At 38.9% G+C, this 15,857-nt stretch overlaps 1 protein-coding gene across 1 annotated transcript in view; it reads left to right on the top strand.

Annotated features, from left to right (window-relative positions):
• Positions 1-15,857, top strand: part of LOC122815807 (arylsulfatase A-like) — a 294,200-nt gene that overhangs the window by 237,373 nt on the left and 40,970 nt on the right. The window contains exon 7 of the mRNA XM_044088606.1: positions 1,399-1,507. Coding sequence (XP_043944541.1) covers positions 1,399-1,507 — 109 coding nt within the window. The remainder of the gene's footprint in view (positions 1-1,398; positions 1,508-15,857) is intronic.

The raw sequence follows: 15,857 nt of genomic DNA, 5'->3' as shown, positions 1-15,857 counted from the left end.
ATTTACATTCCCAGACTCTCCATTGCAAGTCTCTGTAATTCCAGTGGTTACTCTTTAGACTGTGACAGAAGAATAGCTGAAGATTCAAAGGCTTTTACTGCTGACTACTTGCTTCTAAAACATTTCATGGTACCAAACATAATAGTCACAGAAGTACTAATGGGAGCAGTCAGTGCTACCATCTTCTCATGATCTTCCCCTGCCACCATATTGGCCATCTCTTGATGATACAGTTCAAAGCAGCTGGCTGTATCTGGCCTTGTTACTACAAATTACAATGACAAATGAGTTCTAGAAAATATGTTTTATTGGAATTTTCTGGCAGTCATAATATATCAGCAATGCATGTTATCATTTAAGAGTGTGCTGTTTTAGTATACCGCAGAGCCTCCTAAGGGTGGTTGCAGCCAGCCGGCTAAATGCCATTGGAGTGTGCTGTTTTTTGTGCAGTTCTCATTCTTTCATTAGGATGAAACATTAAAAATACTACCCTTCTTGCAAAGTGTGAATAATGCACAGCAACCAGAGCTTACTTTTATTCAAAGACTGGTTATTGTTGCTTTATAAAGCGGATCCACATTTGTCGGTACAGCACCCCATTTCTAGGTGAAGGAGTGACGTACTGTCTTTTTCCTTTGGGTGTGCATGGCATCCATGGGATCATCTGGGATTACTGATAAATAAACTTAATTCCCTTGTTATGTACTCTGCTAACAAAACAAGAGAGCAGAAATGCATTTTTAGAGGCATGCTTATGGGAAAAGATGGTTCACGGAGACTTTTTGAAATACAGGACTGGCCATTATGCCTTGAGTCCCCCTTTTCCAAATTGGACTGTAAAAGGAAGGGAAGACATATCTGGTTAATTGCACAAATGCTTACTTCAGACATGTAAGCCATGATGGTGCAGCGGTAGCGTTGTTGCCTCACAGCAAGAGGTTCTCCTGTTTGATTCTCGGCTGGAGTGCGGGGAGTGCCTTCTATGTGGAGTCTGCATGTCCTCCCCGTGGTTGGGTGGCATTCAAAAGACATGCATAAGTGGGCGTGCCTTCGTTGAAGGTTGGACGTCGAGCTGGCACCTCGGCATTTGTGAAAATCTACTGCCAATCATTAGCAGACCGGAGTTCCGCTGTAGCGACCCCTAACCGGGAAAATCCGAAAGACAAACAACAACTTACTTCAGACAGGGACTCTTTAGGCTGGACAGAGAACATGTTTGGGTAGTGTACTGACTGCCTCTCTGAAGGTCACTACAAAGAAAAGACCATTAGTGATTGACTAGATTCATTTTTGTAAAAATATAGAATAATTTTTCAGACATGCCTTGCACTTATGATGCTACAACCAGAAAAGTATACAATGTTTTTTATTAACAAGATGTTTTTCTTGTTTTTTCAGGGTAAGAGTAAAAGGAATACAATGTTTTTCTATCCATCATCACCATCTAAGATCCTGGGAGTGTTTGCAGTTCGTCATGGGAAGTACAAGGCTCATTTCTATACTCAAGGTAATGTCTAGCATGTGTTGAGGAGGATGCTTGCTTCTTACTACTGGAAGAACTGGCTGATGAAACAGATATAGATATATGCAGCTCTGTGGCATAAAGGGAAGGAGTCCTGACTATGACTCTGGTGACCAGAGTTCAGTTACTGGTCTGGTGCTGAATGAACTGGACGAGTATGAGTAAGGAGTCAATGAGTGAAGCCCATTTATCCTTTGTCAGGGAGGGAGGGGGTGTGAATGAGCAGAGGGCGCATGCACAGACATGATGCTTCCTGATGGAGAACAAGAAGGACTACCTGTGGTGCCTCAATATAGAGGGTGGGGTTGCTTGCTGGAAATGCAATCATGGAAGTGGCAAGAGCCATTCAGTGTAATCAACCCACTGCACAGCCATCTGTAGGTAGCCTTAAACATATTTACACAGAGTTGTAGGGCAAAAAAACAAAAAAAAAAATGTTGAAACACCCTAATGGCTGCCAAAATTACATTCTTTCTCTCGGCTGACTTTTACCCCAGAGATATGGAAATAAATGGGCCAATTAGCCAATACTGGGATGGATGATCTGCAAGCATCAAGGATGAAAAGAGCAAAGAAAAAACATATATTGGACCATATTCTTATACTCTTATGAGCAGTGCAACTTACAAGGGCCACATCTTTGCTAAAGCATGTATATGTCCAAAGGACTAGAAACTCTGTGAGTGCAGGTGTTCACAATTTGCTTACTTTCTGGATAAGTCAAGTGATCTTTTGTAGACATTTTTTAGCCAAAACACAGGCCAGAGGGATAAATGCAATATATGTGGTACTGGTTCTCAAGCTAAGATTTTCCTAAGAACTTAACTATGGCCAATTGTTCCCATATTTGAGGTCCTTATAATGAATGCTGAAGACTGATATAAAAGTTTTATATATATTTTTGTATTTATTTGGATACACTATACTTTTATGCACTGTTAATTTGATGTGGCTTCCAAAATGCTTTGTCTGCGCCATATATAACTATAAGTACTATCTTTGCACTACTGGCCTGGGTTGTGACTGAAAAGGGTTCCTGGAACATTCCACCTGTTAATTAATAAACAAACCATCTTAAGACTTAGATAACACATTATTTGGTTGGCACCACCAGATATTTTATCACCATTCTACCAAATTATCAGAGATTTAGCAGCATTCTCATATTATCAGTGGGTTCTACGAACTCCTTTACTTGTTCTGACTTATAACAACAATCACCTTATTCGGGTCTACTTCACACATGACTGAAGTCTCACAATACTGAATTTCATTTGACTGAGACCGCAATACCTAATTTTCAAAATACTGAAAACGCATCTGACTGACTGTCATTATACTGAAAGCTTACAATGCTGAATGTCAAAATACCGAGTTTTAAGCCATAGACATGCACACTTACAACACTGACGACTAACTCTTCCCAAAACTTAAAAACTACTGACTTGAGGGTGGCCTAATGGTTAAGGTGTTTGCCTTACAAACACAAGATACAGGGTTTGAGTCTCACAAGGGATAATTGGCTAGGCTTAAAATGGCTCGCAAGGGCAGGTATCTTAGTACTAATCTATGAACCTATATCTTTTACTTACCTAACTTACAGTACTGTGCATGCTGCCACTACTGCTGAGAGTGCATGAAATGTCTGCCATATTAGTTACTTCCCTTCAAAAAAAAATTAGAGAGACATTTAGAAATACTACAACACTACTTTCTAAACTACTATTGATATTCTCACAGTTGGCACTTTAAGTTACAGTAATTTTTTTTTTATCACAAGCAAAGGGAAACACATCACTTCTATGGCTTAAAATTTTGTATTTTGACATTCACCGTAAGCTTTCAGTATAATGAAACTCAGTCAAATGAGTTTTCAGTATTTTGAAATTTAGGTATTGTGGTCTCAGTCAAATGGAATTCAGTATTTTTGAGATTTCAGTCATGTAAATTAGAACTCCGTATTCACATTAACAGCAGTATTCTTCACATTCGAGGTTAGATAGTACAAATACTAATGCAGACACATTTTATTGTAAACACTGCTTTTTTCCTTAGCACAAAGGACTGTACACTTACTTGACCAAGAAAGGAAAAGATCGTATTAATTTTCATTTGTAATCAGTGAAGATGAATAAGGTTAGAACGAAATAGGATATTAGAGTTCTATAGTGAGACAAATCTCTGTAAAACAAGACGCGTATCATAGCTTCACTTATGTTTTGTCAAGTTGCAGCTCAACAAAAGTTCATCTGGAGTATAACAAATAGTCAAACTTCAATTTTATGAGGCTTTTGTGGAAAAAAAAACATTTATCCATCTAATAACAGGGAATCAAAGGAAACTGTCTCTCTCAGGTAAGAGAAAAGGAAACCGATAGTAGTTGGCATCTGAGAAATAGGAGTCACGCTTTTGATTATTATACAGATTTACTGTGCCTGGAGGGTCACTATCGAGCCTGACATCAGTTTGTAGCTTAGTTTCTGCTTGTTGATAACTGGCCTACTTTATGTCTTTATAGGTTAATAAATTAGTACAAGGTTAACTGCCCTTGTGAGACATTTCAAGCCTAGCTAATTACCCAATGTGAGAATCAAACCCTGTACCTTGTGTTTGTAAGACAAACACCTTAACCATTATGCCAACCTCCCACTGTCACAGAGAGGAGATACGGACTACTTTGTAAGACATGCATCATCTTCAAATATCCTCTTGTTAGAGAGGAAGGATCCTAAAAGGCAAGGAAAAAGTATATCTTATATACTCCAGAAGTCACTCCAGAAGTAGTGTCTTCTGGGGGGGGCATGTTTATGATCAGAATCTGGGTCTGGAAGGGAGTCATTCAGGAACTTAACTAATATCCTTCCCCTCTTTGGACAACACTGTAGAGAGTGATGTCTTATTTACCTCTTGGATTTTTGCAGATGCCAACAAATATTCCTGAATATCAGGTTTTGTAGTTGACCAACTTTGATCAAGCTATGTAATAGACATTTGTTACTGCTGAGATAAAGCAGTTTCATGAATAACTAAAATATTGTTAATAAACAGTCTGCAGTCAAGCCAGTGACATAATTGATTATCACATGCCAGAGGTCTTTGTCGGTGTCACATGATTAACCCTCCTTCAATATTATATGAACATGGAATCATGGCTGAGTCCGTACTAAAGTGCAGTCTAGACCCTAGGTTGGACTTCCTGGACCTGAATAAATTTATCAGGTTCTGGAACCAAAAAAGATCAAATCCTGCTTAGGTGGACTTTTCTCTCATGTGAGAAAGACCATTCCATTGGATTTGCTGTTATTTGATAGATAAACTCGGTTAAGAAACAGATATGACAAAAAGTTATCTGTCTATAAGGGCAGTGCATTTACTTGGCCCACGTGGTTAGATATCAAAGCTCCATACTGAATCCAATGCAGGAATGCATATAAACATCACTCGAGGACTAGAAGGCAGCAGAGATAAACAAGAAAAATGAAATTGCATTTCCAAAAAAAAAACTGGAACAAATTCTTAACTGTGCCTCTGATTTAGTGGCTGCATGTTCTAGAGCATTCATGTCTGAATTAGTGTTAAGGAAGCATGCTTGGCTAAGAACCAAAGCATACTTAAGGATGTTAGCATTTGGATGCCCCATGTTCACAAATGCTGTTCGGGAAACTGGCAGATGGCATTTTGGGTGACCTGGAGAGAAAGGGCAAGACATTGTCTCTGTATAGGCAGTTGATCCATTTCCCTCTCCCCGGGTTTCTGGGAATTTTCCTCTAAGTAAACAAAAAAGACCTTTTTGTAGGAAACCAGGTGCCTTTTCCCAAAATCTTTCAGAGGGAATCATCTTCTCTATCTCCACTTCTAGAGGAAAGAAGAAGTATCAGCAAAGAATCTGCTACAGGCAAGCGGCTCAGTCTAGCCCTTCCTCGTTCCTTTGTTTCCCAAGGGGAAGTCGGCAACTATATGGAAGGCTCTGCATGGATAATGCTGGATCCTTACTGACCATTTTAATGGCTTATGCCACAAAATTCCTTCTGTTACTCCATTCATCAACAGTACCCCAGTCCCTCATATGTGTAGAATGGTGTAGGTTTGATACAGCAGTCAGTCCAGATGTTGGAAGTACAGTGGGCACCAGACCTTCAAGAATGGTCAGGCTTCCTTCACACCAGGCCATCAGGAGTGGTCAGGTTTCTATTCCTGACTTTTTCTGGCCCCAAAGAAGGGCAGCATATGGAGACCACTATTACACATATTAAGTTGTGTCCTCACAAAAAAGTTCAGAATGATAACCTTAATGGCAACCCTGGACATACATGATGCTTCTGGCCATGTTCTAGTAACATCTGCTGATATAAACAATTTGAGATTCCAAGTTATTCTTTCTCATGTTGAATTTGCCACTATCCCATTTGGGATGTCCACAGTGGGAGTGTTTATCAAATGTTTTGCACCAGTATTTGCACATTTTTGGAAAGATGTATGCTTAATTGACTGGCAGTGACTATGATCCAAGACCTACTATTTCAACATATTAGGGAAATTAAGTCTCTCATCTGTTTACTGGGCATTAAGTTAAATTGCAAGAAATCTTTCCTTTGCTCGTTTAAGATAGTGGCTTTCTTGGGACAAATGATAGATACAGTTTAGATGAAAGTCATTTTAATTCAAAACAAGCAGCAATTAATATTTCTGCATGGTCAATTATTAAACAGAGACAGTACTTCTCAGCTCTGGGATACAGATCATCATGAAACCTTTTGTTTTGGCAACGCTTCACTTGAGAAAACCACAATAGATCTTTTGCAGAATATACAGAATTCACAGACTGTGCAGAAATGACAGCTGTTTTACAAAAAAGGAGGTTTTTGTGGTGCAACATACCCATGTCATGTCAAAGGGAAATGCCTTTAACTCTTTATTTATTTATCCATTTATTTATCCATCCGTTCATTCCTGCTAATAACAAGGTAGATAGACTGTTCAGCAGATCCTTTCCAGCCATGATCCCGGCATGGTAGTGCACAGCAGTGACAAACATGTAAATAAACAAGAGCATGTCAATAAAATTAAGAAAATGTGATTGTTATGAATTTGATAATGTGCTGATTGGATTCTTTACAATACAGACAATAGGAAAGACAGTGACAGTATTGTAATCGAAAATCAAAAGAACAAGACCAGAAGAGAGAAATTGCAGAGCATCAAATCTTTACATTGTCGAAATTCAGAACAGAAAAACACCAGCTGCCCCAAGTCAACATAAAAGTCTACCTTTTGTTATATTTTTGCAGAGGGGCAAGCCCCCCTGTGCCCCCCACACCCCCCGCTAATTATAAATACCAACTCAGAGATTACAGTACAGTGAGGAAAAAGGTAAATTCCCCGATCCTCACTGTACTGCGATCTCCATTCAGAAGCTGCGAGTGGTGTGTGACGTGCAGCTGGTGTTTCATTTATCTGAATTTCGGCAATGTAAAGGTTTGGTGTTGTGCAATTTCGCTTTTCTCGTCTTGATCTTTTTATTTTCTATTATGTGAAAATTCGATAGAGTGAAGTAGACCCATATATATATATATATATATATATATATATATATATATATATATATATATATATATATAATGTATGTATGTATGCATAATCCCAAAACATATATGGTTTGTTACAATGTGTACAGTTGAGATATATATGACTGTAGATTGAAAGTCTATAATAGGTTGTTGGATAAGTAAGGTTCACTTATATAAGTGCTAGTTTTCATATCAAAAACAGGAGCATTTGGAATATGTTCTTTTAACTTGCTTTTTAACAAGTCCAGTGTATCCTCTCTTACTCCTACTGGCAGATTTTATTTTTTTATTTTTATTTTATTTTACATTTGATAACCGGGAAAGTCCAACTGGACACAGGTCCATTTTCAAGGAAGGCCCAGGGAGAAAAGCTCCACTTTAACACAATAGTACATAAGCACTGAATGTGTGTACAAATACATATCATCAAATACATAAGCATACCATTACGACATACAAATAGACATATAAGAATATATTTTACATTTCTGCATACACATAATAATCTATTTCAGCAAAAATATATATATATTTTTTTTTTTTGTGAGTTCAATAGGACAGGTTATATGATAGGTAAGAATAAGTATTCAAGAGGTTAGAGGGACTAACAGGTGATCTTTAGCAGAAATCCTTGCAACACTGCAATGTAATGGATTAGCCTGGGGAGTCACATGGGCAAAGCCAGCTGTCGGAATAGTGGGTTTTGAGAAGTTTTTTAAATTGTGAAGCAGAGCTTGTAGAAGTTATGTGATTTGGGAGTGAGTTCCAGATTTTGGCTATCGTACTGGCAAAGAGAGATTTACCAGCTTCATTTCTATGTTTGATGACATTTATGAGATTTTGTTTGGTGGATCTTAAGGCTCGGGTGGTGGTGGTGTAGGGCTGTGTTAGATCTTGTAGTGCTGGAGTTTTGTCAGGGAGGTAATACAGTTTGTGTGCTATAGAGAGTTGATTAATAAGCAGTAGTTGGGCAGCTCAAGCCAGTTGAGCTGTTTGAGGGAAAGACAGTGATGGGATCTATTAGAGACATCTGTAGCAAACTTGGAAATCTTGTAGCAAGTTCGATATGGCAAAGATTAGTCAAGATTACGGAGGCATAAAAGAGGGTGGATAAGAGGTGAGTTCTTGCAATAGTGGCTTTGGTATAATCGGTCATGAATGGCTTCTTCCTGTACAGGAGACCAAGCTTTTTGTTTACTTTTTTGATTGTTTGGGCTATGTGTATGTCGAATTTAAGATTGTTATCGATTACTACACCCTAGTAGTTTATTGTGTGTTGTTGGGGTGATTGTGGAATTGTCCTTGGAGTTTATGGTGAAATCATTGTTCAGAGGAGGAGATCTACCAAGGCTGAAGAGAATTAGTTTTGTTTTTTTGGGACTGAGTATAAATTTAATGTTAGAAAACCATGCTTCAGCAAGAGTAAAGTTATGTTGTGTTATTGTTTGAAGTTTGCTTAAGGTGGGGGTGGCGCATATAATGGTGGTGTCATCTGCATATTGCACTATAGAGGCAGAGGGTGAGGATGCAGCTATCTGACTTGCAAATAGGAAGAACAGTAAAGGACCAAGTATGGAACCTTGAGGGACTTCTATGGATACAGGTAGAAGGGAGGACAGTTGGTCATGCCAAAGAACTACTTGCTGACGGCCTGATAAATAGCTGTTGAACCATGATGTAGTGGAGGAGTTTATGTTAAGGATAGATAGACTTTCGAGAAGCATGCTATGGTTAACCATGTCAAAGGCTTTAGATAATTCTGAAAATACAGAGGATACGAAAAGTCCATTGTTTCTATGGTTGTTGATTATGTTGGTATGTGACAGTAGTGCTGTTGTAGTACTATGGTAGAGTTGAAAGCCATGTTGAGATTTAGATTTAAGGTTATTTTTCAGGAGGTGTTGCATTAGCTGTGAATGTACTACTCTCTCTAGTAGTATTTTTGATAAAGGTGATAAAATTGCGATTAGGTGGTAGTCGGTGAGCTCAAATGAGTTACCGCCTTTGTGGAGTGGAATAATATGTGATATTTTTCACAAGTCAGGTACTTTGCATTCAGATATTGATCTATTTAAGAGGATTGACACAGGATAGGCTGTGGTTTCTGCTGAAAGTTGAAGGAAATCAGCGGGAAGTTTGTCAGCTGCCAGAGTGGTTGTTTAGGTTTTTTGAGGAGTTTAGTAATAACTTTTGTAGGCACTGGAGACAAGGAAAAACTAGAGGGATTTTGTTGTGTATTGGCGTTAGTAGGGGTGGGAGAAGGTATAGGGCCAGTAGTACTACTTAGGGTGTTAGATAGAGCTAGGACTGTTTTGGTAAAGAATTTGTTGAATTGTGTAGGGGTGTCCTCTCTGTTGGTTGGTGCTATGGGTGTAGGAGTGGTGGCTTTACCTGGGTGCAGTAAACTATTTATTGAACTATTTATTGAGGCCCAGAATTTTTGAGGGTTGTGAGCGTGTTTTTCTTGCAAGATTTTGTAGTAATTGGTTTTATCGAGGTTTATTAGCTTTTTGGCCTTGTTGCGGAGTGTTAAGTAGTTTTGTTTTGAGGTAGTGGTTTTAAGTTTATGATATTGAGACCAGGCTCTGTCTCTATCCTTCATGAAGGTTTTAGTGTCTTTTGTTAACCAAGGGCATAGTTTGTTTTGACTCTGATGGTGCATGACAGTTTAGGATTTTGAGGAAAGTTGAGATAAAGTAATCTACTGCTTCATCTAGGGGTAGTTGTTTTAAGGGTGACCAGTTACAGTATTTTAGTTCATTGTTTAGTTCTTTGGCTTTGAAGTTCTTTCTGTTGTGAACTTTTCTAAGGGTGGGTTGGTTACTATGGTGGGATTTATTCCTAATAAGGTCGGTTGATTGGTGATTGCTCAGATTGTATGGCAGACAGCCTGATTGGTGTGCGAAGGTGGGGTCAGACAGAAGTATCCAATCTAAGATGGATTGTCGTTTGAATGTCTTGTCGACCCTTGTGGGGGTGGTTATGATTTGAGTGAAACCATGAAGGTTAATGTGGGTAGAGGGGCTGTATTTGGTACAGTTGGACTAGTCAATATTAAAATCTCCTAAGAGTATGGTTTCTTGTGGAAGGGAGGTAGACATCCAGTATAGCAGGCTCTCCATAGTAGCAATGTTATTGCCTTTTGGGATGTAGTCACCTGCTATAATTATATGTTTGCTAGAGTTTAGTTTTAATTTAGCAAGAATTAGTTCTACATCTTTGACCTCCTGGGGACTACAGTCAAACTTCTCCAATGTGAGATGATTTTGAAACAGTATGGCTGCACCTCCTCCTTTTTTCCCTGTCCTGTCTTTCCATATAATATTGTAGCCAGGGGGTGTAATCTCATTATTGTGATGTTCTGGTTTAAGCCAAGTTTCAGTTAGTATGGTTATATCTGGTTTGTATAAAGCTACTAGGGCGTGGAGGTCCTGAATTTTGTTAAGTATACTTCTTACATTTATGTTTAAGAGAAGGAGAGAGGAGGTTGGCCTTTGATAAAGAGGGTTTGGTTGATTTAAGTTTGTGTGGAGTGATAGAATGGGTCCTGGGTTGGGGTGTACGTCTTCACAGCAACTGAGATTTTGGGTTAGGTATAGTTAGAGTTTAAATAGTTTTTGTATTATTTTATTTTGGTTCTGGGATGAGTAGGAGTTAATTTTGTTTGTTGGCTTATTATATAAGTAGGAAATAGGGTGGGTTGGGGCAAGGTCACATGGAGATATAGGGAAATGTTTTGTTTTAGGGTGTTGGCTATGGTTTCTGTTTGCCATTGTGCTGGATTGGGGAGATAAAGTTGTGTGTGGCAGGAGGTAACGATGGAAAACAGGAGAAGAACAAAAATAGTTAATGGGTAAAATGCTACTTTTAGGTGGCTAAGTTGTGGGTACTGCATATTTATTCTGTTTCTTTTTCCTTTTACAGTAGGAGTGGGGGGTGAATGAGAGTAGAAGTTATAGAGCTGTATGGGAGTGGAGTAAATAAAGGTTTCAGTGATTAGGGTGTGGTGTAATATGTTTGTTTGGGGGATTAATGGTGTGATTTGATTGGTTGGGTGTGAGAGTTGAAGGAGGGAGTGGTTTGCAACTATAAGTTTAATTGTATGAGGGGTGGGTGGGAATGCAGGTGTAGGGTAGGGGAGCGGAGTGAGCGTAGCAAATGGAGTGGGGCAGCACCGTCCTATAGGAGCAGCAGTTGTGAAAAACAGTCAGTGAGAATTCAGAGAGTACAGTAAAGCAGAGATATGCTTTTGAGTTTACTGTTTAGCAGTTTACTTACTTTAGAAATTTATCTTTGCCTAAATCTATGGGGAGGTATTTGAGCAAAGGCTGATCTGGGAGCTAGACTGTGGAGGTAGGTGGGGGGACTCTGGCAGGGCAAGGGGGGCACTAGGTCTGAGGTTGTGAAGTTAGAGTCTGTTTGGGTGAGGAATTCTGTGAGAGGAGAGACAAGAGAAGGAAGTAGAGGTACAAGGGGATGATACAGTGGGAGATAGGAGGGTAAAAGGAAAGAGCTAGCGGAGAGAAAGGTCAGTGTGAGAGTAGGTAGGTAGGTGAATAGGCTAAGGCCTAAGATAATCTATGTGGTGGGGTGGGGGGTGCACAGTGATGTGATGTAGCTGAGCAGGAGCAGTACTCAAAGGGGCACAAGAGTAGGTTAATACAGTCAGGATTATGTATTATTATCACTGAACATATGTTATGCTACAACTGCACTGTTGCTGTAGAGGGATTTCACCAATAGAGCAGTACTCTTAATAGGGATGGTCTTCAGGAGTTGGCTGGGGTTATAAAATCCTGTTTGCTTGTGGTGTCAGGGACCTGTAAAAAGATAGAGAAGAGACTCAGGTTAGAGCAAGATAGTAGAGAGTAGTAGGGGGTGATATAAAACATACAGGAGGCTAGACCAATGATAAGAGGCAGTAGAGACAGCTGGAAGGTGAAAGGAAGGGTCAGAAAAATGGATGCAGCTAAGTAGCAAAGATATTAGGAGGAGGAGATGAGGAGAGTAGTAGGGAGTTATTTGGCTATATATTAGTAGTCTGTAGACGAGTAGGATGTAGAAGGAGTTAAGTGACTGAGACTAAGATAGGATAGGGAAATTATCAGTTGGAAATAATGTTGATAATTCAGTTAACAAAAGCACATGGCTTCATACTACAACAGTTAACAAAAACACATGGCTTCATAATACAAGAAAGTAGACTGGGTTGTCTGATGATTCCAAATAGCAGTACCTAGCATAGGGAATAGTCTCCCCCCTTGCAGGTTTTATGATATGGTCTAATAAGGGTTAGGGTTTATTTCTGGCTGTCCCTCAGTATGTAGCTTGGTTGTTTGATTTGTAATTTTGTTTTGAGTGGGGTGACAGTGGCCCAGTTGTAATAGTTTATAAATCTGTGGTCTAAGTTGGAATGTAGCTTTTTCATTGACTGATAACCAGTTAAAGCATTCCCGCAGGAGATAGCATTGGATCTTGGGTTCAACAAGTTGAACAAATATGCAGATCTTGTTGATAGTCATTTTCATTTTCTGTGTTATCAGAGGGAGTCCATATCAGTCTTAGGTATACATACATTTCTGCTTCCGCATCTACAGACTGAGGGAAAAGAATATACAAGATTGTATAGCATAGTTCAAGTTGGTATATTATTAATAATGTTGTCTGTTCATTTTGATAGTTAAACTGCGGTCCAAGGTTATACCATGGTATTTTTGTTCTGTCACTTGTCATGGGCTGTTTGCAAGCTGGATCAGTAATTGTGAGATGTGAGAACTTTGAGAGTCTTTGTGTTGTGCCACAAAGTATGATGTTTGCTTTTTTAGGGTTGACTGGGGGCATGTTTGTATTATTCCAGTGACATAATTCTGTAAAATTGGCTTGTTATTTGTGTTGTAGTGAGATGATGCTCTTGCTTGATTTGAGCAACAAGTTATCAGTTTATAGAACTAATTTAAGATGAGACAGGCCATTGGATATGTCATCAATGAAGAGAGACAACAGTGATGGTTCTAGTACAATTCATTGGGGGGACTCCTATGCTTATGGTACATTGAGTGGGCAGATAATTTTCACTTTGGACATGGAAAAGACATTTTAAAGTATTTAGACTAAAGTTAAATTTAAGCTCATAGAGTAGCAGTTTATGATTAACTATTTTGAATGCTCCAGTCATCCCAATGAAAACTCCACCTGTGACTGGGGAATCGTTCATATTAAAAATGGTGTCACTAACTGTACAAAGCTATCATGCTGCTGAAGGAGTTTCTATAACCAATCTGTCTGTCACAGAAAAGGCCACATTTGCTTGTATGTTACCAAAGTTGCTTGCATATTAATTTTTCATAGATTTTGGTTAGAGGGCACAAGTTAGGTGTTGATTTTATAGTCATGGCATTTTTAGGGATGGAATTGATGGGCAGAGATATAAGTGTGCTTGAAGATTGTGGAGAAAATATAATGGAGGTTAAGGGTACGTTGAAGATGTGTGTCTGAGGTTTTGCCATGAAAGATGCTGACATTCTGAAGAAATCAGGGTGAAGTTTGAGAGTTTAGCACTTCTTTTCCATTTAAATTGAGTAGGGCCTTTTTTTATTTCATTCTTAGTGACTAACCTGAAATGAAAGGTTGGCTTGTATGCTGCCAATGTATATAATGGGGAAGTTTGGCTATGAGAGTCTTGTGATGCCATGACAAAAGGTGTGGGTGGTTGATTGCTGTAGAAGTCTTTGATTAAGTCTTGAATAGTCTCTATTAGGAAGTTTCTGATTTCTCTAGCAAGTCAGTCAGATATAGACATAGTGCTGGGTGAATGCTTTGTGTCCATAACAATACCAGTGTAATATGAGACTTGGAAATTCAGGACAGTCTTCTTCTAAAACATTTCATCTCGAAGTTCAGAAAATAATTCTTGCAGATTTTTGAACAGGCAGATATTTCTTGCATGTGAGTGTCAGGTAGATCGTACAGTTTTTCAGTGGATAGTCAAAGTCTGGAACATGCTAAAGGTGGGCTTGCCTGCCAGTCATCCAAACAGTCATCTCCCACCTTTTTCTTCCGGCTTAAACACACAGTTTGAAGACTGAATGCTCTGTCCTTTCATGGAAATCAAACTCTGATGTATACCTAAACACAATTCCATTGATTCAAAAGGTGCTTCTAAAGGATAAACAGGGAAATCAAATCTGATGTGATTAAGTCTAGCTTGGCCAAGGCAACACATTTTTTTCTTTCTTGATAAAGTTTGTTGCTTAGCCAGGAAGGTCCAGGAACCTTATGGTATGTAAGATAGGTTACTAATTCTACACAGCAACTTATCTTATTCCAATATTCCAACTACTATTACAAAACCCCTAAATATTTCAACCCTATATTAATCCACTCATTATTAGATGGCGACATTCACCCCAATCCCGGCCCAAACTCATCCCCACCATCCACTAAATGCCACCTTTTCCAAACTAAGCCAACACAGTCCACTAAAGCCCCCAAATCACTCTCAATTGCCCATCTAAACATACGTAGCATCTGTAATAAAATACCACTAATTCATGCTCTTCTAGATGTTCAACAATTTGACATCCTCTGCCTAACAGAAACATGGCTCAAACCCTCTATAAAAGATAATGAAATTACCCCCCCAGGCTATAACATCCTCAGGCAAGATCGCTTAAAAAAAAAGGTGGTGGGGCTGCAATTCTCTATAAAAGCGGACTGCTACTCAGTAAAACTACATATAATCTACCATCAGATAATAATACTGATATAATTATTTCAAAACTGCAGCTAAACCATCATAAAACAATTTACATTGTCTGTACATATCTTCCCCCAGGGAAAAACCCTACTATATTAGAAGACCTACTAAATTGGCTTTCCTTAATCTCCCCCAAGAAACAATACTCCTAGGAGACGTTAACATTGACTGGAACTTATGCAATCAAACCAATCCTTCCACCCATATAAACCTACATGGCTTCTCTCAAACCATTAACTCACCTACAAGAATTAACAAACTTAACAACAAGGAAAGCATACTTGACTGGATATTAACAAATAGTCCACACCAAAAATACACAACAGGTACTCTCCCTGATGACCTTAGCGACCACTTACTTACATATATTATCAGGCATAAATCAAGTTTTACCATCCCTACTTTAGTCAGAACATCTCGTTGCAAAAAATTCTTTGACGCCAATCTGTTTCAAAATGAACTTAGGAAAATAAATTGGACACCTCTTAGTTCTCTCCCAATAGATGAAGCTGTTAGTCACTTTAATAACACTTTTCTGACCATACTCGAACACCATGCCCCAATGCGTACTAGAAGGATTAAATCTAAAACAGCCCAATGGCTCACTAACGATACTAGGAAACTTATCCACAGTAGAAATAAAATCTGGGCAAAATGGCAAAACACTAAAAATATAACAGACCAGCTAGCATACAGACAACAAAGAAACACCACAAAAAAAGCTATCCTACAAGACAAAAAGAATTTTTATACTAAACTACAACAATCATCCCTTCATCAACCTCAAAAATTTTGGACTGCTATTAACATGCTAACCTCCCCTGGCAAAGTCACTACACCAAATCCACTAGGCTCTACCCCTGACTGCCCATTACAAACTGCCAATGCCTTTAACACTTTCTTTACCTCGGCTATACTTAAGCTAGCAAACCAACAAAGCCCTGATATCTCCAAACTACCATCCTCCACCCCTACCCCACCCACTTTCCACCTCAAATCAATACCTACCTCT

This window comes from Protopterus annectens, chromosome 11.part0, assembly GCF_019279795.1.
Source record: "Protopterus annectens isolate FY-2018-M chromosome 11.part0, PAN1.0, whole genome shotgun sequence".
Taxonomy (NCBI): domain Eukaryota; kingdom Metazoa; phylum Chordata; order Ceratodontiformes; family Protopteridae; genus Protopterus; species Protopterus annectens.
Note: the sequence above shows the minus strand (reverse complement) of the source record. Positions and strands in the feature narration are given on the sequence as shown.